Source organism: Manacus candei, unplaced genomic scaffold (assembly GCF_025592945.1).
Source record: "Manacus candei isolate 608988 ecotype Guabito, Panama unplaced genomic scaffold, ASM2559294v1 h1tg000011l, whole genome shotgun sequence".
Taxonomy (NCBI): domain Eukaryota; kingdom Metazoa; phylum Chordata; class Aves; order Passeriformes; family Pipridae; genus Manacus; species Manacus candei.
This window is the reverse complement of record NW_026138059.1, coordinates 8,712,113-8,737,097: the sequence shown is the minus strand read 5'-3', so window position 1 is coordinate 8,737,097 and position 24,985 is coordinate 8,712,113. Positions and strand designations below refer to the sequence as shown.

At 37.2% G+C, this 24,985-nt stretch overlaps 1 protein-coding gene across 2 annotated transcripts in view; it reads right to left on the bottom strand.

Moving 5' to 3' along the window:
* The window catches only part of PXDN (peroxidasin), a 91,644-nt gene that overhangs the window by 41,813 nt on the left and 24,846 nt on the right, over nucleotides 1–24,985 (bottom strand). Inside the window, exons 2-8 of one of the 2 annotated variants that reach the window (XM_051778077.1) lie at nucleotides 24,099–24,170; nucleotides 21,229–21,300; nucleotides 14,648–14,719; nucleotides 7,528–7,599; nucleotides 6,915–6,986; nucleotides 4,772–4,941; nucleotides 1,593–1,710 (exon numbers count right to left, since the gene is read on the bottom strand). In XM_051778077.1, coding sequence (XP_051634037.1) covers nucleotides 1,593–1,710; nucleotides 4,772–4,941; nucleotides 6,915–6,986; nucleotides 7,528–7,599; nucleotides 14,648–14,719; nucleotides 21,229–21,300; nucleotides 24,099–24,170 — 648 coding nt within the window. Of the gene's footprint in view, nucleotides 1–1,592; nucleotides 1,711–4,771; nucleotides 5,415–6,914; nucleotides 6,987–7,527; nucleotides 7,600–14,647; nucleotides 14,720–21,228; nucleotides 21,301–24,098; nucleotides 24,171–24,985 lie in introns of those variants that run through there. The other variant, XM_051778078.1, reaches the window with a different exon arrangement.

Below are 24,985 nucleotides of genomic sequence, written 5' to 3'. Positions count from 1 at the left end.
TGGTTTAAAATATAAATTAAGATCAGGTCTTCAGATTATGTCATGGATGCATTTCTGTGACATTAACTAAGAAGTCTTAGGGCATTTTATTAAAGGAACTGTTTCTCAGTTCACTCCTCACTACATGATGAATACAGAACAGGGGAGGAATGAGTTCTCACCTCCTATGTACAAAACCCAGTCTACTGATCTATTCAACATACTGCTCAACAGGTCAATGGCTTTTGAATGAAATCTTGATATACTCAGCTACCTTGCAAAGAGCTTTGCTCTCATTCATGCAGCCAGGAAACAAGCCAGAGTCAATAATCCCACACCCCAAGCTAGAATTTCTTCTTAAAACTCTTTCATATGTGTATTCTGAATACATGTTTTCTTTGTTTATTATAAAAAGTACATGAGCCAAAGAAAATTTTAATGAAATAATTACACCATCCAAGTTCAAGTCTCTGTTCTTTACATACTCCATAAATCCTGAACCTTTGTTGCACACGGGGTTCTCACTGACTTTAGCAAAAAACTACAGGACCGGGACTCTATATCATTCCATTTTATCAGAATCCAACAAGCTAAAATGCTTTACATAAAATGTGAGGAAATTTATATTACCGATCAGGTTCTCCATTTGTGTAAGAGCATTATTAAGCCAAAAGTCTGATTAGCTAGTGGTAAACTTACAATCCACATGTCCATTGTAAATTCACACCACTTTAAGGAGGGTGATGTGCTGCCACATGGCTGTTTCAGCTGTGCTGTGCCCAGTGCTGCTGGAGGGAGCCAGGCTCTGGGCACAGTTTGAGCAGTCACCCTGCAGCAGGCTGACCCTTGTACTGCTGAAAGACAGTCATCCTTTATGGAACCTTCTTTCCATTCCCTAAGCAGCGAGGAGAAGCAATGGAGCAGGTTGCCCATACAGCTTGTGCCGCCTCCAGTCATAGAGGCTTTTAAGACCCATCTGGATAAAACAGAGTGGTATAATCCTGCTTTGAGCAGATGGCTGCACTGGAGACCTTCTCTGACCTGAATTACCCTATTCCTATAAATACTTACCTGCCCTCCATGTACCTGGAATTTGACCTCTCTTTCTCCTCTTCTGGAATGGAGCTTGGAAAAAAGCTACCTCCGAAGAGCTGGGGCTCAAGGAAGACCTAACTCTTATCCAGCTCAACTCCTATAAAAAAGAAGCTTTTGCTTTGCCTCAAAACATATGCAAACACTAAGTAATCTATAGACTGTACATGCAACATGTACACATTGGATTGACTGGTACTTATACGTAAAATGACTCAGTATTACAGGGGTGAGCAGCTTTGCAGGTATAGCTACTACTGAACACCTTACGAATAGTACTAGAGTAATAAAATAATATTTTCTAAAGTTATCAGCTCTTAAGTGTTTAGATCTACTAATAAAAAAGACACAGGCCATTATTACTTCATATGCTTATTAATTATAAGATGTTTCTGCTGTAACAATTCCTTGAGCATGTGGACAAGCACCCAGAAATGTACATGAAACACACACACACATACACACACACAGACAGGCAAACATACTTACATCAAGTTTCTCTCTTCCTTTTTTAAACTTACTTGTTTCGAAGCCAGATAATTTCTGGTTTAGGATTGCCTTCAGCCCTGCAAGTGAAGTACACTGTATTCCCTGAGGTAACGTCCACATCCTGAGGCTCTGATGTAATTCTTGGCCTCTCTGTATCAACAATAAAACATACAAGAAACTCTTACTTGTTTTAAAACTATTAAAAAACAGTAAATAAAAAGATTTCCACACACCTTGTAAAAAAATAGTTTTCACAAATGCTTTAACTTAAAATATGTATATGCTTAATCAGGATTAAATGCACTTTTCCTGATCCAAAAGTGACTGTGGGATTACTGATCTCCTCCATTGTTCCTTAGGACCTTTTAGCAGACTGGAAATAGATTGTGCAAATTTGTATCAGGTTCTAAAGTGGCTGTTTTATTTATTTTAACAGAGACTCAATTTGCCTATGAAAGAAAAACTTCAGAGCAGCAAGCACAAGTGCCATTTAAAATAACTTCCTCTAGATAAGTATCAATGCCTAACCTGCCTCTGACAGAATAATTTGTACAGCTTACTTCCTGCAGTTTCCATATTCAGGCTCCTTAGATGTGCAGAGAGCTGGTAGGATGCCATGTGAATTCTTCTTGCACCAAATTCCCTTTGTACTACCTATTTCAAGAACCTTGTAGATGCTTATGATCATAATTTTCATGATCAGAATTATATCCAACACATAACCAAAAGGACAATTCACTTATTTTATACCTCGGCTTCAACAGGTGGTTGGGTAGGCAAATGATCATAGCTTGAACAAAAATCACAGAATCACAGAATATGAGGAATTGAAAGGGACTCACGAGAATCATTGAGTCCAACTCCTGGCCCCGCACAGGATCATCCCCAAGAGTCACACCATGTGTCTGAGACTATTGCCAAATGCTTCTTGAACTCTGTCAAGCTTGGGGCTGTGACCACTTTCCTGAAGCGCCCAACCACTCTCTGGAGGTGAAGAACCTTTTCTCTAACATCCAACCCTAAACCTCCCCTGACACAGCTTCAGGTCATTCCCTCGGATTCTGTCACTGGTCACCACAGAGAAGAGATCAGTGCCTGCCCCTTACTTTCCCCTCATGAGGAAGTTGTAGACTGCAATGAGGTCTCCCCTCAGTCTCCTCTTCTCCATGCTGAACAGACCAAGTGACTGTAGCCACTCCTCATATGGCTTCCCCTCAAGGCCCTTCACCATCTTCGTTGCCCTCCTTTGGACACTCTCTAAGAAGTTATTATCTTATATTGTGGTGCCCAAAACTGCACAAAATGTTCAAGGCCGGGTGAGGCCATCCCAGTGCAGAGCAGAGCAGGACAATCCCCTCCTTCGACCGGCTGGTGATGCTTTGCCTGATGCCCCCCAGGACACGGTTGTCCCTCCTGGCTGCCAGGGTACTTCTCACTCATATTCAACTTGCCATCAACCGGGACCCCAGGTCCCTTTCCATGGCACTGCTTTCCAGTATCTCATTCCCCACTCTGTACATACATCCAGGGTTGCCCCATCCCAGGTACAGAATCCGGTACTTCCCCTTGTTGAACTTCATGTGGTTGGTGATTGCCCAGTCCTCTAACTTGTCAAGGTCTCTCTGAAGGGCCTCTCTGCCTTCAAGGGAGTCAACAGCTCCTCCTAGTTCTGTGTCATCTGCAAACTTGCTTAGTATCCCTTTCAGTCCTGTGTCCAAGTCATTTATGAAGGTGTTGAAGAGCACAGGGCCTAAGATGGAGCCCTGTGGAACCCCACTAGTGACAGGTCACCAGTCTGATGTTCCCCCATTCACTATTACCCCTTGTGCTCGACCCATGAGCCAATTGCTCACCAACTGCATGATGTGTTTATCCAGCTATGTGCTGGACATTTTGTTCAGAAGGATCCTGTGAGAGAGAGTATTGAAAGCTTTACTGAAATCCAAATCTGCATTTTGATTTCAGGACACAAGAGGTGCTGCGTTGAACCCCAGGGTGCCCATGGGGCCAAGTTTTTGCACCCCTAAGATAAAGGAATACAGACAAACAAAAGGATTACAAAGGTGTTTATTCATTAATCCTCAGTGACAGAGGATTTCAGTGCCTGTGTGGGGCACTCCTTATAACTCGCTGTGGTTTGAAGCTGGTTCCCTGCCAAATCTCCAAACCTCAACACAAGAACTCCCCCCCCCGCCTCCTGAACCAAGGGAAAAGAAATAAAACCCAAGAGAACCGAAACAAGAGAGAGAGAGCTAAAGCAATATATATAAATATATTTACACTTATATTACAGTTATATACAATTGAAATATATATATAATTTCAGAAGGAAAAGGGAAAGGGAAGGGGGAGGGGGAAGGAAGAAAAAAGAACAAAATCAAAATAAAATATACATGATTAATAGCCCAAGATCTAGAAACTAAAAGAATTAGCAAAAGAATATCTTACTATTCTCCTTGGGAAAACAGAAAGTCGCGCTGGAACAACTGCCAACAACCTCTGTCTCCCAAGGTTGGCAAGGCCTTACCAGGCCTCGCTCCCCAACACGACAGACTCAACAGCAGGGAATCTGCACCTCCAAAGCCACCGAAAGGAAAGAGGGCGAAGGCCTTTCCTCCTTTCTTCTTATACCCTGGCTTACGTAAAAATCGTAGGGAATACCAGGAAAATCTGGGCACTTCCTTGGTTACAAACTGGTCACCAAGGAAGGCCTAGACTAAACTACCACATAACTATATATGAGTAAAAAATAAATTCAGTAGCTCAGCCCTGATTCCAACAATATCAACAAAATTTTAACAGCAAGAACTGTGTCATAAGGTGCAGTTCAGTAAAGTTTCTTTGTTTCTTTTCCCTTCCATAAAGGGAATAAAGGATAACAAACAGTATTAATGCAACACCAAAGACCCTAGCTGAAAATCTGGTTATGATCAAAACTAAAATATAAAAAAGAAAATTAAACTCCTTCAGGATAATCACATTTAGCTCCTCAAGGAGAAATTTCAAATATGGATGTATTTGTTTCATTAAAGACAGGTTGAGGGGTAAAAGCAATCAATTCTGTCAGAAACACACAGAAATAAAGAAGAAACAGAGGGATATTTCTTATTAACCAGAGGTGGCCAGTGTTATCAAATAGAATAGAATAAAAAAAATACAGATTAGATACACCTAACACATTAAAGAAGCCATCGGGAAGTGGCAAACTCACCACAGTTCAGTTCTTCTGGTGTTATTGTGGCCACTGATCTTCCCTGGATCCTTCGTGGGTACTCACAGGTAGCTGCTGCTTGAGCATTACCCGATTCTGCGTATGTCTTCAACAGCTCCGCCAGCCACAGGATTTCACAGTCACAGTGAAGAGCGTTTGAATCCAAACGCCTGCACAAAACACGAAGCAGCCACAAGTCTGTTAGCAAGCTTCGACTATTTTGCTAGGATCAACATGGTTTGTAAATGGAGCAAGGCCTTTATCTGTGAATACAATGGGCAAAACGCAGTGCAGGTGATGGTTACTTGCTTATAGGCACTCTGGTAGCCTTTATTAGAAAAATGTGTATTATTTTTACTGCACAGGCAGTAAAAATCACAGAATACATCTAAACATCACAGTAAGCATCTACAATGTTACTCTTAAACTCTTGCATTTAGTGAATAAATCAGATTTTATTTAGATGTTATACAAACTTTGCTTAAATAAGGAACTTATACCGTTCTCCCTACATTTTGTCTGTTTAATACTTATTAGTGCAGCAACTTCACAGCTACCCTGACATTTTTTCTTCTCATTTTGCAAATGAGGCAAATGAGACAAAGACCCACAGTTTTATTTCAGCATTAAGCTCTCATTGAGTTCAGAGGGTCAATGTTTGTAAAACATTTGCCTATCGCAGATAACGAGAACCTATAAATTCTGTTGACTTTCTTTCCAGTAGTGAAGTGCCCTGTTACTACATTGAGCACTGCACCTTCTGGAAGAGGGCCCTGTAGGAAAGAAAACATTAAGTACAGAAATTAAGTAGAAACAAAACTGCATGGCAAAACAACCTCAGTTTGGTTTATCTTTGGGGGAAGTAAACTTTTAGATCATTTTGTCTTTTACTATTTCTCTTAACCTCTTGCACAAATGCCCACATATAGTTTCTTCTCTGTTCTATGAAAATCAGACACAAACAAGCAAAACTATTCTAAAAGTCACTGTACAAATGTCTCCCAGTATGTCAGATGTTAATGGTAAAATTAATCTGGAACTCAAAAGTCAGGGTGTGACTTTCAGGGATAAGTTGCCCCAGGCCAGAGGACACCAGGTCAGTGTAGCCCAGTGTCCTCTTCCACTAGCAACCACTATTAAATTTCCCCTCTACATAGGAATTATGTAAAGAGCCCTCCTTTTCTGTTTCATTTGAACTACAGAAGAATCTAAGGAAGGTATGAGTGGAGCAGTTACTACTGGAAGGTGCATACATCATCAAAATTTACAGTGCTCTGACTTTCACAGCTGGAGGTGTGATTTCACAACTGTATTAAACCAACAGAACCACCTTCCTGTTGCGTCCCTTGCAATCTCTTTTCTCGGTGGAGACTGTGCTGCAACTCACTGCACTGCACAGCCTCAGCAGTCCTCCTGGAAAGGTGGGCATGAATGCATGACTACCTTTCTCAGAACAGCAGTCTGGGATAATTTAACACATGTTTATCCTAGATCAGTGGAGATCCAAAGTGAAGGGCAAAAAACTCTCTGAAAGTCATCTTACAATGGTACTCATTCAGTTCAAGTTTTCAAATGTTACAGAGGGACTAAAAACCCTCTAGTTTTCCAAGATAATGTCATTTCAAGAAGAACTGGCTTCTGGAGTTGCTTGAAGTATATAAGCTATAAGAATGGAAAGTAATAGTTATATTCTTAAATCATTGAGCACCTTTTTATAACCATGTTTTTAGGATCAGATAAGGACAAGAAAACCAAAAGAAAACACCAAATTATCAAATATTGAAAGACATCACAGAAGGATCACCCAGTAAGACATAGACAAGAGGAGGGGAAAAAACCCAAAACAAAATCCAAAGAACAATCCATATATTATTTAGTCTATAAAACAAGACCACATGATTACAAATAATCCCAATATAGGAAATAAACTTTAGTCAGACACTAAAGACAGTAAGATATGAGGCAATGGTCTCAAACTATGCACATAAACAACTGGAGCACAGCTTACGAAAAAAATACTTAATATTTAAAACAATTAAACCATGAACAGCATTTACAAGGAAGACAAATATTGCAAGAGGAGAGACAGTCTAATTGGGTTATTTAAACTTTCTTTAGTTGGGTAAGAATTCAATTTACTTACAGTCTCTTCATAGATTCTAAGTGACTAAATGTTCCAGGAATCAAATGAGCTATTCTGTTGTTATGCAAAAATCTGTTAAAAACATAGAAATACGCATGTAATAATTCAGATTTTGAGATGTACTCATTTCATTTACATTCTTCCAGAAGTATTTTGAGAAAAAGTAGTCTTAGAAAATTTAAAAAAAAAAAAAAACAAAAACCTTTTTTAGCAACTAATTGGGTACTGTTTTTTAAAGTGTCCTCCAAGGTGTAATTATGTCCGTATGGGGAAAAAGAACCCATAAGTAACCAAAAGGAAGGGAGTTCATAAGCATTCAAATGAGAAATTAAAAAAAATACTTATCTTCTAATTCTTCATTCATAACATTTGTTTTAGGCCAAATGTTGATCACAGCTCTTTAGGAAATAGTTTTGCAATAGAAAAAAATACCACACACAATGCTCACTTATGCATGCTTCTAAGGTCAGCCTCCCTATGTAGTAGTTACAGTATAAAGTTTAGATTAAAATGGCAATGATAAAATGCTATTTTCCATTTTCAAACACTTGATTTAATTCAAACAAAGAAGCAATCTGACTTCTGAATCTTACCCCAGGAAAAACAAACTTACAGCCTTTCAAGTTTTGGAAGATGAGTAAAGGATTCAGGTTCCAGCGTTTCTATTTGATTAAAGTGCAGATATCTGAAAATATGTTAAACAAAAAGAAGAATACTGTAACAGTTTTCTTAATGATGACATATCTTAAAGAATTTGTTACTGTTTACAGTTCTAAATGGCAGTAGTGATGTAGCCCTTAACTTTTTTGTTACCATCTGAATCTCATACTTGAATCTGAGAAATACAAGAGTTTGCAGATCACTATGTAGAGCAGGGGTGCGTGTGTGTGTGTGTGTGTACACATAAATGAGCAAAAAAAAATTGTTTGAAAACCATGGCTTTGGCAATTTTGGAGATAATACTTTGAAAACTCTTTTGCCAAGTGTGATTTTCATTAGTATGCATACTTGAAAAAATGTATTGAGAAAAGAAAATTGTTATTTTTTTTACAGGAAAAATATTGGAGGTTGTTTAGAAAACATTCACAGTTTCCAACGGAATAACATTTTTAGGGGACAACTGTTTTCATTTCAGTGAGTGAAAAGTTCAGATGATGATGAGAAATAAGCTTCTCTAGTCCAGGAACACAAGCATTTAAAGTATTAATGCTCTCAAAAGGCAAATTTGTAACATAAACCCAAGTTTGACTAATTTGACTTTATAGAAAAGGCTACCCAGCAATTGGTATACAATTAACCACCACAGCTGTGCATTATTTGATGCTCTGTTGATGCTTATGTAAGCTACTAATATTACACAGTAACAAATATTACACAGCTGTTACTCCTGTAAAACTGAAAGTTAACACAACAAGATAACTAACCAGACTATTAATCTGTAACTGTTGTGAAAAAGGACTGCAAATGCAGGATCATTCCAGCATTGACTATATTGTGAAGGTACTCCATAACCTTGCAGATAAGAAAACAAGATGAAATAGATAAGACTGGTACAAGTAACTGTGAAAATTATTTATAGACTTTGGATTCTGATTATATCCAAATGTATTCAAAACTCCTAAAATTTCCTGTTTGGCTTCTGACAAACTCAGGAACATCTGGAGAATGTGCATATACAGAAATCACTGCAATCTGAAGAAAGAACAAGCCCATGATTTAAAACCAAAAAGGACAACTCAGAGCCCAGTATTTCCTGAAAAATTAATCCTTCAGCATGAAAACGTCGAGAACGTGGAAATTCACTTGTGCTGAAACACCGCATGTGCTCTACTCCCTGATCTGAGCCAAAAGGTCACTGCAGAGCAAGGAAAGCGGGAAGAAGCGGTGATTACGGCCGAGTCCTTGCAGTGAGCTCTGGAAGGCGTGTGCAGCAGGGAAGCCAGGCACGTGCCTGGCAGCCTCCCAGGCTCCTGCCAGCAGCAGCACGGCCAAGCGCGAGCCAGCGAGCAATGCCAGGGAGCAGTGAATGGGGACCACAGAAAAAGCCAATAAATCAGCACGGGTGTGATCAGGCACGTCACAGTGTCAAGTCTGCCTACTGCCAGTGCAACACGTGGCCATGTAGTGTATTGAGCATAGAGTATGATCTTGTTTGCATAAGGAAACAAGTCCATCGCTATGCTATGACTGCCAGTTTTCATCTCTCTTTTGAAAATACAGGCAAATTTCTTCTAAATTAAAAAGACAGATATCTCAGAGACAGATATGAATGAACTGCAAGGTTGATTTGAATTGCCAGTAGAGAGGAGAGAAACCCCAAAGTCCACCCCTGAGGAAGAACCAGCTGGTATCTGCCCCATGGGCAAGGCCCGGCTGTGAGGTGGGCAGGTACATCTTGCCAGGAGCCAGGGCTCTGCTCATTCACCCCCCAGCATCAGCAGCATTTGGGAGGGGGCAAGGCAAGGCAGGGATCACTGCAATGAAAGAGGATGAAGGGAAATACCAGGCACAACTATAGGGTTCACTACTTCTTCTGATGCAGTTTTGATTTTGGAAAAAATTACATCCGCTACTCCCTGTGCAGGCAGCAGTGATTTTTTCCTTTTTAACTTTGTTATTATAAACCTTGTCTTGTTTATAACCTCAAATCATCACAGATACAAATAATTCAGGTGCTGAAGCACATCACAACAGTTCATTTTCCTCATCAGATATTATGCTGTCTAAAGCAGCTCAAAAAAACAAATCATGAGTTCCAGCCGGAAAATACTCTTAAGTGCTTCATATTAGTTGGGCTAAACAAGTTAGTTGGGTTTTGTAGGTCTTTAAATTATGACTTAAAGAAGTCCTGAGCAACTTATCATACAACTTGAATATCTGGTCAAAATAATTAGCAACAAGTGTAATTCAAAGTAAAGAGATGTAGAAACTAGATTGCATTGTAAGTCTAAAATACAAAGAATAAAAAAGTCCTTGGCATTATGACCTATATTTTAATCATATTTTATCACTTAGGTTTATCACTTTCATTATGTTCTTCTATGTACTGCATTAATTTATTTTAAAAAATATTTTAATATTTTAATTCATATAATAACTCCTTGGATTTGAAATTCACTTCAAAGGCAATTATATTTGGGAAATAATCTCACTCTAATGTACCTTTATAGGCTTCTTTTATGTTCAGATTACAAAATGCTCTAAAAATAGTAGTATCATGTAATAAATTTGACATTAAAAAGACTTTCAGAATGAAAATTTATAGAAATAGCATGGAAGAGTGATTTTTAAATACACATGTCTTTCTTTTTTCATTCTAAATTCACTATTAAGAATGAAACAAAAGGAAAAGAAATACTTATAAGAAAAAAAAGTCCAAACCAAACACTCATAGACGAAGATAAAGATTTTATCAAATAAACATGGTATAGATTTTCTCTTTCTTATTATTAATCTTGGAGGATGAAAATTTACAATAAAATGCAGTCCCAGTGGTATTTTTCACAGCACTAAATTTAGAATTATATCTTCTGTACCTTTGTATTTTTTGTGGGGGAGTACTTTTATCATATATGCCAATTGTTCATTTCTAATAGTATCACCACATTTTAGGGGAAGTACTTAACAATCCATCAGCCAAGTAGGTTCTGAATTTAAATAGCATGTTTGCTATTTCGATTATTTGAAAGAGAATTAACAAACATGTATTTCCCACATTTATCAAAGAGCCTTCCCTGCCCAGGGAAAAGAAGTAGCAGCCTTAAACCACAAGGAAAGAGATTTAAATGTGTGTTATGGTAATGATACAAAATACTAGAACAGGATACTTAAGGAGATTACGAAATCCTCTCCTTGAAGACTTTTAAAATAAGGCTAGACAAATATCTGTTTCCAGTTTGTTGTCCCTAGCTGATCTTCTTTTAGAATAGTAAGGATATACTTCTCAAGGCCCCTCTCATAACTTTTGGGGTTGTTTGTTTATCAATTAATTCTCTTTCATTACTCCTTACCATAGGTGTTTTTAGCAGTAACTTTACAGAGGCTCCACTGTGTTAAATGTCCATAACTGCTGACATAGTTAAGCAAAAATCAGAAATTCTTTGGAGTCTAAAACTTAAAAAAATAATTAGCAACTTTTCAAAGCTGAAAATTGAATCAAGGGAGAAAAAAATGATATAACAAGCTGCATCACTTACATATAAGTTAATGGTTTTGTCCATTAATTTCCTCCCCAAACATGTTCATATGTACACAAACTAGAGCATAACTCTAGTAAGAGTTTATAAAGAGCAAAATCAGTATGTTAATATGAAAGTTAAAAAAAAATGCATAACTAGTATTCCACTAAGATTAGGTAAACAGATTTAAATAGTTCCATTAACTGTCCAGTTAAGGACTGCAGAGTACACTTTTTGTCCCTGATACATACGGCTCTTAAGCTGACCACAAAAAATACAACAGATATTTGGAAGAAAAGCACTGTACACACATATGGAAAGGGACTGCATTTAGAGCTAGACCTTGGGATCCAAATTCATGACCTCGAAAGCCAGGTCTTTGTGACATTTCAGGTGGGATTCAGTTGTCAAACACAGGCATACAGAAGCACATAGCAGTTGTCTAAGCACCAGCACACAGAGGCAGCTTTTGTTGTCTTTTGAGTGCTCTGTGCCTTCCGGTTGCTGCTCCAAAAAAAAATGTAAGTTTCCCACAGCTCTGTGATGCATTTGCCAGACCTAAACATATGTCTTGCAGATTTAACAGTGTCTAACCTGGTACTAAGTGGCTACTTTTCATCAGATGACTTTCTCCCTTATGCCCAGCTGTGACTGACAAGTTAGATGAGGAAATACGTATGGCTCAGTGTGTTTGAGTATCTAAAATTGTCAATTTTTTCAGAATTTACTCTAGCACAAATGAGTTTTAAGATCTGAATCAAGGATCTTATTCCCTTGGCAGAAATTTCTGAAGGAAAACCTATTTTCACTACATCAGCAGCTAAGAATTCTGCCACAGAGGTTTAAGGAGGAATTTGCCAGCTGCAGTAAATACTGAGGATTTTTTGTCCCTTACATATGCAACAGGCCTCCTAAATCTAACTATATTTAGTTTCTGTCAAATAACAACAACAACAATCACCAGAAATGTGTTTGCTTTGCTGTTCATTCTGCTTCACTGGAGTAGAAGAAATTATTATGAAACAAGTCTTTCCCTGAAATCTGGACCACAGTATCTACTTCTGAGAACTCTGCTGAGCACTGAGAAGAGCATTTGGCAGAGTCAACACAACCAGTAGCAAAACGTATTTGATAACTTGAGGTCACAGAGGCCTCAAATGCAGAAGCATCAACTGAGTAGTTGATACAGTCTGAAACTGAAGTTAGGACCCTTGGGAACTTGCTTGTCAAGAGTAACTCTAGTCTTGTCAACAGTTTTTCTCCAAAGGTAACAGATCCTATAGAGCCAGAACATATTTTTATGCTAAAGATGCATAAATGACAAATCTCTCATAAACTAAAAATCTCAGTGAGTACTCTCCATTAAATTTATTTCCATGCCTGCCACTGGTTTTATGTGTTCCCATTTCTCTACCTGGCAAGCCTTCTGTTTAGAATCTGCCTGGGAGAAGGGCTCTAAAAAAGCAGTGAGCTCTCTGACATACACCCAGCGGGGAAGTAACTGCCCCCCCTGCCCCAGCAGCTCACCAGACCAACTTAGGTGCTGCCATGACACAAGGGTAGGCACTGGGCAGTAGTTGTGCCAGGCTCCATTTCCACACTTCCCAGCTAGAGATGAGACTCAACCCCTTTTTAAAACTTAATTTCATACAGAAAAATGTTGATGTCTCAAAAGTTTGAGCTTAAGCTGATACAGTGTGACATCACTGTGGGCAGAGAGGCTTAACTGCAATCTAGTGGAAAAGTACACTCAGAAGGTGTTAATATTTCAAAGTGATTTATGTTATTCAGTCATAACATAGATCAACAGGAAATAGAGCAAAAGAAAAAAAGGCAAATGTTGCCACTTGCAGCATATAAGGTTTGTGGCATGAGGAAAAATATTCTGGAAACATTAGTACTTCAATAAAAGGGCCTCAGTATTTCAAATTCTATACAGAAATTAAGAATTGCTATTAGCATGCAAGTAAGCCCTACCAGTTGCTGTCAATATGCTGCAGTAATCATTTCTAGAGTAAAACAAGGAGGAAAAGTAAGGCATTAAGGAAACAAATTATATATATTATATATATTATGTTTTATAATTAAAACTTTGGTTTTATATAAAAGCTCTTCCTTCAAAAGGCATCTATTGCCCTCTAAAATGAGCATGTATGATTTTGTACAGATTTATAGTAACAAGGAAACTGGTACATATAGAAAACTTGTAATACACTGATACCTTTCAGGAGTTTAAAAATTTATATTCAGCCTCCCAAATTTATACATGACAAAACTCATTGGTCTACTACTGTTATTTGGTACTCAAACTGTGAAACCACTACATATTTATTTATAGATCTTTGAATGTATAGCAATGCTTTCTGAGTACAGAATCATAAAGGTTGGAAAAGACCTGTAAGATCATTAAGTCCACCCATCAACTTCGCATCACCACCATGTTCACCATTAAACCATGCCCTCAAAGTGCCATATCTAGTCATTTCTTGAACACTTCCAGGGATGGTGACTCCGCTACTTCCCCGGGCAGCCTATTCCGATGCCTTACAACCCAATCCATTAAAAATTTCTTTCTTATCTCCAATCTAAACATCCCCTGGTGCAACTTGAGGCCATTTCCTCTTGTCCTGTCACTTGTTACCTGAGAAGAGACCGATTCCCAACTCGCTAGAATCTCCTTTCAGGTAGTTAGTTATACAGAGCAATAAGGTCTCCACTGAGCCTCACTTTCTCCAAATTAAACAACCCCACTTCCCCCTCAGTTGTTCCTCATAGGACTTGTGCTCCAGAACCTTCACCAGCTTCATTGCCCTTCTCTGGAGTTGCTCCAGCACCTCAACCTCTTTCTTGTAGTAGTTGTAAAATAAAATATAGTTGAACTTTAGGGAATCAATACAATCGGGTTTTGACATACTAAGGACTGCGTTTTTCATTATTTTTCAATAGAAATTATTCTTCAGTCATTATACAGGAAAAGAAGTATGATTTTAATCAGTCTTTCTAGAGGACATTAATGAAACATCTACATTACAAATTATGAACTTTCTAACTTTTTAAACATCTATATATTGCAAAGATTAACATATAAATAATAGTAAAGTTTTAATTTAAAAATCTATTCTCATTTTCAAATATAACGAAACTGGGTTAAACTTCAAGAGTCTAATTCAGCTTTAGTTATGTTCCATAAAACAAAGTAACTGCTGCAGTCAAAGAAATTGCAATATTACAAAACCTAGAGGAATGAAATAAGGTTCTCTAAGCAATACACATTAGTTTTCAACATTTTCCACAATAATGCTTCTCCTTTTTCAAAGCTATGTGTACGGACACCAGGAATGCAAATCACAAATAAAAGACAAACACAGAAATGAGGAATTTGACACAGAGATCACTTGTGTTTTTTACATGCAAATGATTATGGGGCTCTCTGCCCGACAACCCAGGGAGTGCAGACATGCAGAGCATGCGGGTAGGATGTACGGATCAAGGCGTGCACTTTTCCTCTGCAGGGGAACCATGGAGATGACAGCACAGAAGAGAAAAGGCACTTACAGTTGTTCTAGAGAGGCAAGTCCTTTAAATGCTTGCCTGTCAATTGACTGGATTTCATTCTTGTACAAATAGCTGAAACAAGAAACAATCAGTAATATTAGTACACAAACAAGAGCTACATGAAGGTGGAAAAGAAGAATTGACACGTGAAGACAGTTTTTCAACTGCATATTAGGAAAAAAATACAAAACAAAAATTAAAATACTCTGTCCTTGAGATTTCATCCCAAATGTCTGCTAAGGAAAAAAAGTCTGGGGCCTTGAAGGCCCTGAGGCTTTAACCCAGATGGTCATGGGCTTCCCAGTGCTTACGGTATTACTTACTGGTTTTTTGTCCCTTGTTTGCTTGATTCATTTGCCAAAAGTCAAAATAAATTCCACTCAGTGGGACAGAATTGCATTAGAAGTGCCTTTACCAGAACACACTGGGGAATGGCACTAGCCTCTTGTTTTCTTTAAAAATCTCAACTGAACACTGGTACAAATATTCAAATTATGATAGAATATGTATTTTTAGTGGACTTGGAGAACAAACAGTGAGAATTTCTCTAACTCTGCCTGTGTCACCTTTTGAATATTTATTAAAAATACAAGTTATAATATTGGTATTGCATCCATAAAGCAGCTTTGTATATTTGTTTTATCACTGTGTAGAACATGGACATTAGGTCCCCATTGATACTCTATATATAAACAGAATAAATACATGCAGAGTACCAGAATGATCACGTTGTCTTTTTTACAGAATTAAAATACATCAGGATGGATCAGTGTATATGCTCACGTTCATCATGCTCTTAAGAGCAAGGATGGTTTAGTGAGGGGGTATTGGAGAAAAATCACACAGTTTAGTTGATGACTGCAGTTTCTGCATGGAGGCAGCAAATGGAAATACTCGGGAAATACTCAGGGGGTTCAGTGTCAGTCACTCTTTTTGTGTTAGGATAGGAACAAGTTCGTGGTTAAAAACTTTTTAACAATTATTTGACAAATTATTTGAAATTCAGTTAATCAGGAATGGGTTTCTATGAAAAGGGGATGAAGAGACTTTGTACCACAAATAACTTTATTAGCAGGCATCTTATTAGTAGTGGTTTTGGCTTTTCTATTATTACAGTTTTCCGTAACTTACTGGAAATATTGCAAACTTCTTGGATGCAACAGAAAAAATACCATCTCTGCTGGAGTTGGTGGCAGTTTTTACATTGACGTGACAATGGGCAACATTTCACAATAGGCCCTAACAAGGAAAGAAGTTGTCTGTATTTGATATTCAACTACTAACAACTTTGGGTGACAATATGGAGTAGCATCCTTTCCTTGAATCTAAATTAACATTTCCAATGCACTGCTTGCTGAGAATCCAAAACGTTAATACACAGAGACTCATGTGTGCTTCATTAACATAGATATGCATCTGAATAAAAAGCAGAGTTCTTCCAAGAACAGACAACAAGCAAGTAAAAAATTCTGAGGTTTTCAAAATGATCAAAATTATGAACAAATTAAACCAGGTAAAAATTACTGTCATGTGAAATTACTGTAAAAACTTAAAAAATATTTTGAAAAGAGCAAGAATAGATGTATTACACATTTTGTATGTGGAACTGTTTTTTATTCAGTTTGAAAAAAAATATTTCATAAGTATTCAAAGATTTGTTTTGACCCAGATTTACCAATTAATTTGATGATCACGGTATTACAGTTTTGTCTCTCCTTAATTTTCCTCTTTGTATGATATTAAATTCCTATCTTATTTTCCCATGAGAATTTTAAATGCACCATTTCTTCTCACTCCTTAGAAAATTTTGACTGAACATCTAAAGTGTTATTTATCCTTCTGAATACACTTCATTTAGTAGTGTGGAAATTCCTCTTATTCCTGAGTACTTAATTTCTGATCAGACTAGAGAAATAAAGTGGCCTTAAGAGAGTTTTGAAAACCCACCTCAGTTAAATATCTCTTGTGGGCATTTCAGTAATTTTATTAAAGAAATCTGAATTAAGGCAATTTTTAAAAAAGTTTTAGCAGAATCAATCATGTAACCATGATTTTATTTACTCTCTGCAGACAAAAGAAGCCAGAGAGTGAAAATCAGAGATGGGTTAGAGGAAGACTGGGATAATGACTTTGTAGTATTGCAGGCTTTTACCACCATACTGCAGGGAAGGGAGCAGCCTTTCATGTCCCCTTTTGGAGCTCTTACCAAGCCACTGAGGTGGGACTTTATTTGGGATTCAGTTTTAAACTACAGTTTTTTCCATTCTGGTCAGAAAACCCTCAGCTGCAGGACACTCAGCTGACCTCACTCCATCACGTCCTCCCTTCACAGAGAAACCCCAGCAACCCCAGGGCTACAACAACATAAGTCCTATGACAGACATGTTAACCAGACTTCCATTTAATTGTGCAGCTATTTCTCTGAGGATAGTAACAGAAATAAAAATATATAAATATTTGCCAAATGAAGAGAGAGATGACAGAATACAAAGTACAGATAAGTATCACTGACAAAAAAATATTTATGTCTCTCTACAAGGTTACTGTGCACATATTGTGTTAAACAAGTAACTTTGTAAACACTGTGCTAATCTTTAATATAAACATTCTCAAAATTTATCCCAGTTACATTATCAGAAAACAAATTTAGAGTATAATAGAGAAAAAGCAATTTATCATTTCATTTACCTAAAAGCTCTCTTACAGAGCTGAATCATTAGAATTTTACAAAGGATGAATAAACAGTGGATTAAGATAACAAAGGGATATATTCTATTAGGACATTAAATTATTTTCTGGCAATTACTAACAATTATTTTCAGAAGTGTTAAAAAAAAAAAAAGGAAGAGTTTTTTTCCCAGCAATGCAAGCAAGGCTGATAGGGATCAGCGGTACTGGTCACATACTTAGGAAATTAACAAATAGGTAACCAGTTATCAGAAAATTAGGGAAAAAAGTAGCTGTAATTAAAATGTTTGCTAGATCCCTTATGAAGGTTTGGTTGTTTTTTTTAATGGACCACATTAAACATCATGTGATGCAAGGAAAGTAAGATCCAGATACATTTGTTTGGAACTGAAGGGAAAAAAATGAGAAAAAGTAACAGCAGTATCAGGTATCATAGAGTTAAATCTGACAAGTAAATAAACACAGCAAGGGGATATTTATATAGAAACATGAAGGAGGCGGTGAAATAAGCAACACGAATTGCAAAGAAAAGAGATCTGGAACCACTGCAAGTGTTCAAAGGGAAAAGTCACATGACCACGACAGCCACGCTGGCAGAAGGTACAGAAGGAAATACGACCTAATCTCACTTTGGAAGGGTGAGCTCAGCAACTCAGCACTTTGGCACATATCAGCACCTGTAACATATCTTCTACCACTATTACTTCATTCACCAGACACAAAATAGAACTTGTATGCTTTTAGCATTTCCAGAACTGATACATTTCATGCAGTCTATATTACCATTTACCATACGCATGTGATAATACTTTCATGTCTGATTCCTCATCTCTCCATTTCATACTAAGTGAACAGGTGTCAATGTTGTTGATAAAGTTAATTTCAGCCTCCATTTCTATTTCTATCACTTTTTTCACACTATCTTCTAGTTCACTGCTCTGTAAATACCAAGTACTTTCTCTATCTGTAAAGGTTTCTTTAATAGCTAACCTATATTATATATTTTTCCTATCTTCTCCCTAAATTCTTTCTTTTTTAACTTAACTTCATTTTTTTCACTTCTAATTCCAAATCTTCTGATATTCTATACACTAAAATGGTAGTATGTGTCTACCTTCAATTCCCAATCATCATCTCTCTTAAAGAATAAATTGTTGACTAGAATAAACGAGGGTCAGGAAGGACTATGCTACCAAGTTTCCACAAAACTACCTGCATCTCTATTTTTAAGGTTGAGAAGGCTTATTAAAGAACCATATTACCAAGACTAAGGTATATGAAATAAAGACAGATGGATAGAAAGGCAGAAAAAAAAGTACCCTCTTGGTTTCACAGCAAAACAATAATTACATTTCTTTTTTTTCAGCTTTTAATATATGAATCCAATATTACCACAAACAGCACGGAAAAATCACACAAAACTGCTTTTATAACTATCAAAATTTCAATTACATAAAGAACAAGATAACAAAAAGTCCTAAAAAGTAAGGGTCAAAAATTGTATGTGCACTATTTTCTTTTTATAATGTAAAGACCATCTTCTACAGTGATAAATTTTTTAATTCATAGAAAATTAAGAAAATATCATTACTCTTTGTCAAAATGTGCCCTTCAGACAGGTAATTCTGAAAACATATACTGCTCATAAAACTCTAAGCTCAATTTCAGAAAGAAACAGTACAAAGAAGCATTCGAAAATTCTAGGGCCTTCAAAATAATTTTGTCTGAAAGCAAATACACTGATGTTCATCAGACATAAAGGAATGGGTCTTTACATCTATCTCTCAGAAACTGGCTATTTAAAAAAATTAAATATGCTGCATTATATTTTATACTTACATAATTTATGTATAACTCCACAGTTGCCAATATTTTATACATCATTATATATTCATGTTTACTAATTGTTATAGATTTTATATTTACATATACTCACATTTTGCTAAGACAGAGACTCTGAGAAATGATAGGTTTTACAAAATTAGTCAGTGAATTATAAATTTTCAGAACCATATGCAATCCAGTACTTGAATTCTCATAAGAACACAAGTAACATCAGGGACCAATGATCTCATTTTATGAAACATGACAATACAAGTTAGGTTTGCAAATATCCACAGGATCAGACCATACTAAACCTCAATTATTCCAGATGATTTGACTTTATAATAATACATTCTGAGCAGTATTTCTAACTTTTGAATAATCCTATCAGGAAAAAATGTTCTGCTTTGTTCCCTTCATTTCACAGAATATAGTTAGCACATACTTACTCAGCTAAAACTTTCACTGCTGAACAGTATCGATTTGCTACACTTAAGCCTTCTGTATTGTTAACCTGACCAGTACCAGCAACTTTATAACTTTAAGGTTGTACAATTCAAACATTCATATCACAGCCACTGAAATAGGCAAAAAAATCTTAAAGTTTATTTTTGCAAAATGAGGGATGGCTTTAAAGAGCTTTCTGTAGTTGAATAAACTATCACACTGAACTTTATGTTCAAATTTTCCAGGGAACGACAGGAAAGCAAAAAGATCTTCCTCTTAGCAATATAGATACCAATAACCATTGCTACATGTATATGAACACAGATCAGAGTTCAATTATCTCTTTTCACTCTTTCATTGAACTGCACACACTGCATAATTGAGTTTTATTTCAGGTTCACAACAGCTAGGCAAAAGCAAGCATGTAAAAACAAAGAACTGATAAGAACCAAGAAGAATCTTTATACAGTTGCTGACTATGAAAAGAAGCTTAGCCATCCTCAATTAGTAAACCTTATGTACTACACTACCAGATCCACCATTCAAACATATCTTGTAACAAATAAAACCATCACAGACTTTAATCATTCAATGACGACAGTCTGTTCAATATTCTTTTCCTTCCTACTCTACATAGATTAAACAATGTTATTACTGAAAGACAATACACATAAAAATGAGTCCAGGAAATGTAATCAAACCCAGCTTGGAAAAACAGGTAATGTGTCTGCACAAATTTATGCAATTTTCTCCCTTCTCCTGCCTCCCTAGAGCTATTCAGGTTGCATTCTTGAAAACTATATGGAAAATTAAGCTTCTGAATTGTTTCCAAACAATATAATCCCCATGTGACCATTTTTTTCTGTACATCATTGAAGTAATGATCAATCAATACTCCAAGACAATGGAGTGAAACTTTTCTTAAATACAGTACATAAGGTAGACTCCAGAGCTGAGGATCCATGACAACTCACTATGCAGCTTTAGTCTACTATACAGATAAAAATAACAATTTTGATGCCTTTTGTTTATTCAGATAATTCATACACTTGGTTATGCTTGTTAAAAATGGGAGAAGTTATTCTTAAAATATACAGGTTGATGGAAGACATAGAACTTACAGCATATCATATAGGTACTCTTGTATTTTGGGTTTGACTGAATTTTTCACTTATGAATTTTTACTGCATTCAGTGACCAATTTAAGACTAGTTATATTACATAAGCTTCTGCAGATACAAGTCTTGGACTAGCTGCTTTTAAACCACTTTTCTAAATGCAAACTTAAAAAGTACTTGAGTAAAGACTTCAGTGAACCTTTAACAAAGTGGTTTCCTAAACATTTCAACATACTCCTTTTTCAATTATCTTTTAAGTTGCATATAGTAAACAGCAATTATTAAGTCCTGTAAAATGTGTTGCCTACAGATATCAGCCTTTTACCAGCAACTACTTAGAGAGACACATTTGCTCCCACCCCATAAATTAATTTCACAGATTTTCAGTGTTGTTTATCTCCTGATTTAGTGAGTCAGCAAAAAATTACAAATCAGATTAAAAAACTTTCCCATGAAGAAGCTCAGCTACACATTGATGCAGAAAGTGACATTCATTTAACTTACAGATATTTCAGATTTTCAAGGTCTTCAAATGCCCCACTAGGTATTCTTTTGATTTGATTGTTGTTTAGAAGCCTACAAAAAGAAATAAAGAGCCATTTATTTTAGCATACAGAAACACTAGGGGGAAAAACTGTGTAAAAGCAGGTGCAACGTAGTATTAAATGGAAAATGCTTTTCCTCCTAACAGCAACCATTAGAGGAAAAAGAGTTATGTGCTTAGAGCTGCTCAGCCACTATCTTGCAGGTGAAAACTGAAAAAAATTAAACTTTAAAAAATGTAAAAAACCCCCAAAAAACAAACCAAAACAAAACCACCAAAAAACCAAAACAACAAAACAACACACCAACATAAAAATATCAAAACCAAAAAAACCACAACAAACAAGAAAAAATACAACAAACAAAACTAACAAAACAAACCACACACAACTGAAATAATGTGGCTTTCTGCAGGTATCTGAGATGTAGATGAAGAGTGAAAAAAACTTGGTCTGAAGTCTCTACATAAGTTTGAAATCGATAAAAATGATATTGACAAAGATTTGCCATTAGCAGGTGCATTAAAGTGACTTTTTCTAGATGCTTCTTAGCGATATCTTGTTTACTGGGCCCTTTACATCTTATAGGAACACAACTGTGTATGCACAGATTTGCACTCATCCCTCATGCAGTGATTTTATGAAGAGAATTCAAACTTAACATATTCTCTCTTCATTTGGGACGTGTGGATCTCGGATCAGTGATGGGGATAGTTAAAACTTGAGGTTGAATATCTGAAAGAAATTGTAATTCAAAACTGGGGATCAACTGCAAACAGAGATATGATCAAAGGAAACTGGAAGCAGAGATAGTTAGTAAAAACATCCTGGTAGCACAGATTTGGACAATATTCATTTGGGGAGAGTCCTATAATTTCTTCTGGTGTGAATATAAAGTACAAGATGTATAAATACATTTGTTTTTATGTGCCTGCAGATAAAATAGTGATCCAAAGCTCACTGATATCACTACTGCATTTCACTTCACACACTACTTGTCTTCTGGGAAACAGTCACATTTGCAATGTTATGTATATTTAAAAGTAAAAATAACTGTCAATGTTAACTCCTCCTGCCTGCTAATATATTAAAGAGGAGAAACATGCATTTGTTTCAAAAGTGACATATCAAGGAATGATAAAGGAGATACAAAGTTAAAACTATAATACACATACTATTTGTATTATTGGTTGTAACAGGTCTTTTAGAAAACATAGATTTTTCTTCACAATCATATGTGACAACAAAGATCTCCATAAAAGGCAACTCAGCAGGGACAAAATCTTCCAAGTCCTGCCAGTCCTGGTAAGCACATTAGAAGAGGAAGGTTCAAAACATGAGTTTGTCGAATAATTTGTAACTGCAATACATTTGCATATCTGAGCCTTTGAACAGGTTTCTTGTAACTCCATGATTATGTCATATACCACCAAAGCAATTTAGCACTATGTGGAAAAAAATTATAGATTAAAGGTCTGCATTTTCCTTAAATTAAATTCAATTAAAGTATGTTAATAAAATATACTTTATATGTTTCATATGCAAATAATTTCCTTTTTAATTTTGATAGACATACATCTGGTTTTGCTTTTGAACATTTTGGTCTGTATTGGGGATGTGTGGCCAGGTTTTGTAGCAGGGGGGCTACAAAGGTGCCTTCTGTGAGAAGCTGCCAGAAACTTCCCCCATGTCCAGCGGACCGATGCCAGCCAGCTTCAGGATAGATCTGCCACTGGCCAAGGCCAAGCCAATCAGGAATAACAGTAATACCTCTGTGATAACATATTTAAGGAGAAAAAAGTTGTTGGGCAGATGAAAATTGCAGCCAGGGAAGAGAGGAGTGAACAGGTGAACAACTCTGCAGGCACCAAGGTCAGTGGAGAAGGGCGGGGCAGGGGGGAGATGCTCCAGGTGCTGGAGCTGAGGTTCCCCTGCAGCCCATGGTGCAGACCATGGTGGAGCAGCTGTGCCCCTGCAGCCCATGGAGGACCATTGGGGGTGCAGGGATCCACCTGCAGCCCATGGAGGAGACCTATGCCAGAGCAGGTGGATGCCTGAAGGAGGCCGTGACCCCATGGGAGTCCCATGCTGGAGCAGGGTCCTGGCAGGGACCTGCTGACCCGTGAGGAGCCGAGCCCATGCTGGAGCAGGTTTTCCTGGGTAGGACTTGTAGCCTTGTGGGGGACCCACACAGAAGCAGCCTGTGCCCACGTGGCAGCAGTTTTGTGAAGAACTATTGCCCATGGGATGGACCCACACTGGAGAAGTTCGTGAAGGACTGTCACTGGCAGGAGATGCAGGGAGCAGGGAAAGGACTCCTCTCCCTGAGCAGTGGCAGAAACAACCTGTGACGAATTGACCATAACCCCCACTACCTGTCTCCCTGTGCCACTGGGGGTGAGAAGGCAGAACTTGGGAAGGAGGGAGGAGTGGAGGGATGGTGCTTTTTAAGATTTATTTTAATTCTCATTCTCCTGCTCTGATTCTGTCAGTAATAAATTTAATTAGTATCATCATTTTGACTCTTTTTGTCTGTGTCAGTAATGAGTGAGTGACCTCTCCTAGTCCTTATCTCAGCTTATGAACCCTTCATTATATTCTCTCTCTTCTGTCCAGTTGCAAAGGGGAGTGACAGAGCCGTTTTGGTGGGTACCTGGCATGCAGCCAGGGTCAACCCACCACATGGTCCTAAGCCCCACTTCTCTCACCTGTGTAAATACTAGAGTTCAAATTTATGAGGCTATTTACCTAGGATAAGTGAGCAAATATGACACATTAACAAATTAATCATATTAAAACAGGAAAGGGTCTTAAGGTTGAAAAAGAACTTACAGTGTGTTCAGGTTTTTAAGTCGTCTAAACTCTCCAGGCTGGATTTCTTTAATCCTATTAAATCTTAGGTCTCTGCAGAATAAAAAAAGAAGAACCATGTTATTAAAAAACTATGTATTCTTTCATAGGAAAAACTGAACTAAGCACCAGTCTTTTGTGATGACTATGACCAGCCTCTGTCCATAAACCATAGCTTTTGATCAAAGCAAAACAAATCCAAATGCTGTTTGACAAGTTTAAGCAGAGGACTGACCAAGTCCAGCCTCAGCAGTCAATGCTGAAAGCTGTATCTAAGTTAAACCTGTGGTCATGAGTATGTTCCGTTCCACAGTGAAGCAACTTGTAATGGACTGTTGAGTTCTAATTCACTAAATTGAATTGTCTCCCTATTTTAACATCTGCTTGTAAATAACACAGGAAATAAAAATGCCTACAAATAAATAGATATAGAGAAATTTGGATCAGAATAGAACTTGGTATAAAAAAAAAAGACAGTTTTCAAGACTCTTAAGCTACTCAATTCTTTCAAGACTTTTAAGCTACTCAATTCTTCAGTTTTGAGTAAGGAGGTTTAAGTGCCTTATGTTGTCCTGCTTTCAAAACCTATAAATCCAGCTGCAAGAAGTTAGCTATTTCCTTATTTATTTTTACTTTCTATTAGTTTTTTAAATGTTTTTTCCATCTTCAGTTTCCCATTAGATCTATAGCTTAATGACAACTTCTCCAAGAAGAAGGAAACCAATTTCTCAAGTGAAGTGCTGCAGAGCGAGCAGGGACAGGGAGTGAGGTGGCAGCAGTGCAGAGATGTGGGAAAACACCACAGCTGTGCCAGTCTCACACCTCTCTTCTGCTGAGAGCAGGCAGCAGTGCTTTCCACCTCTGCCCAC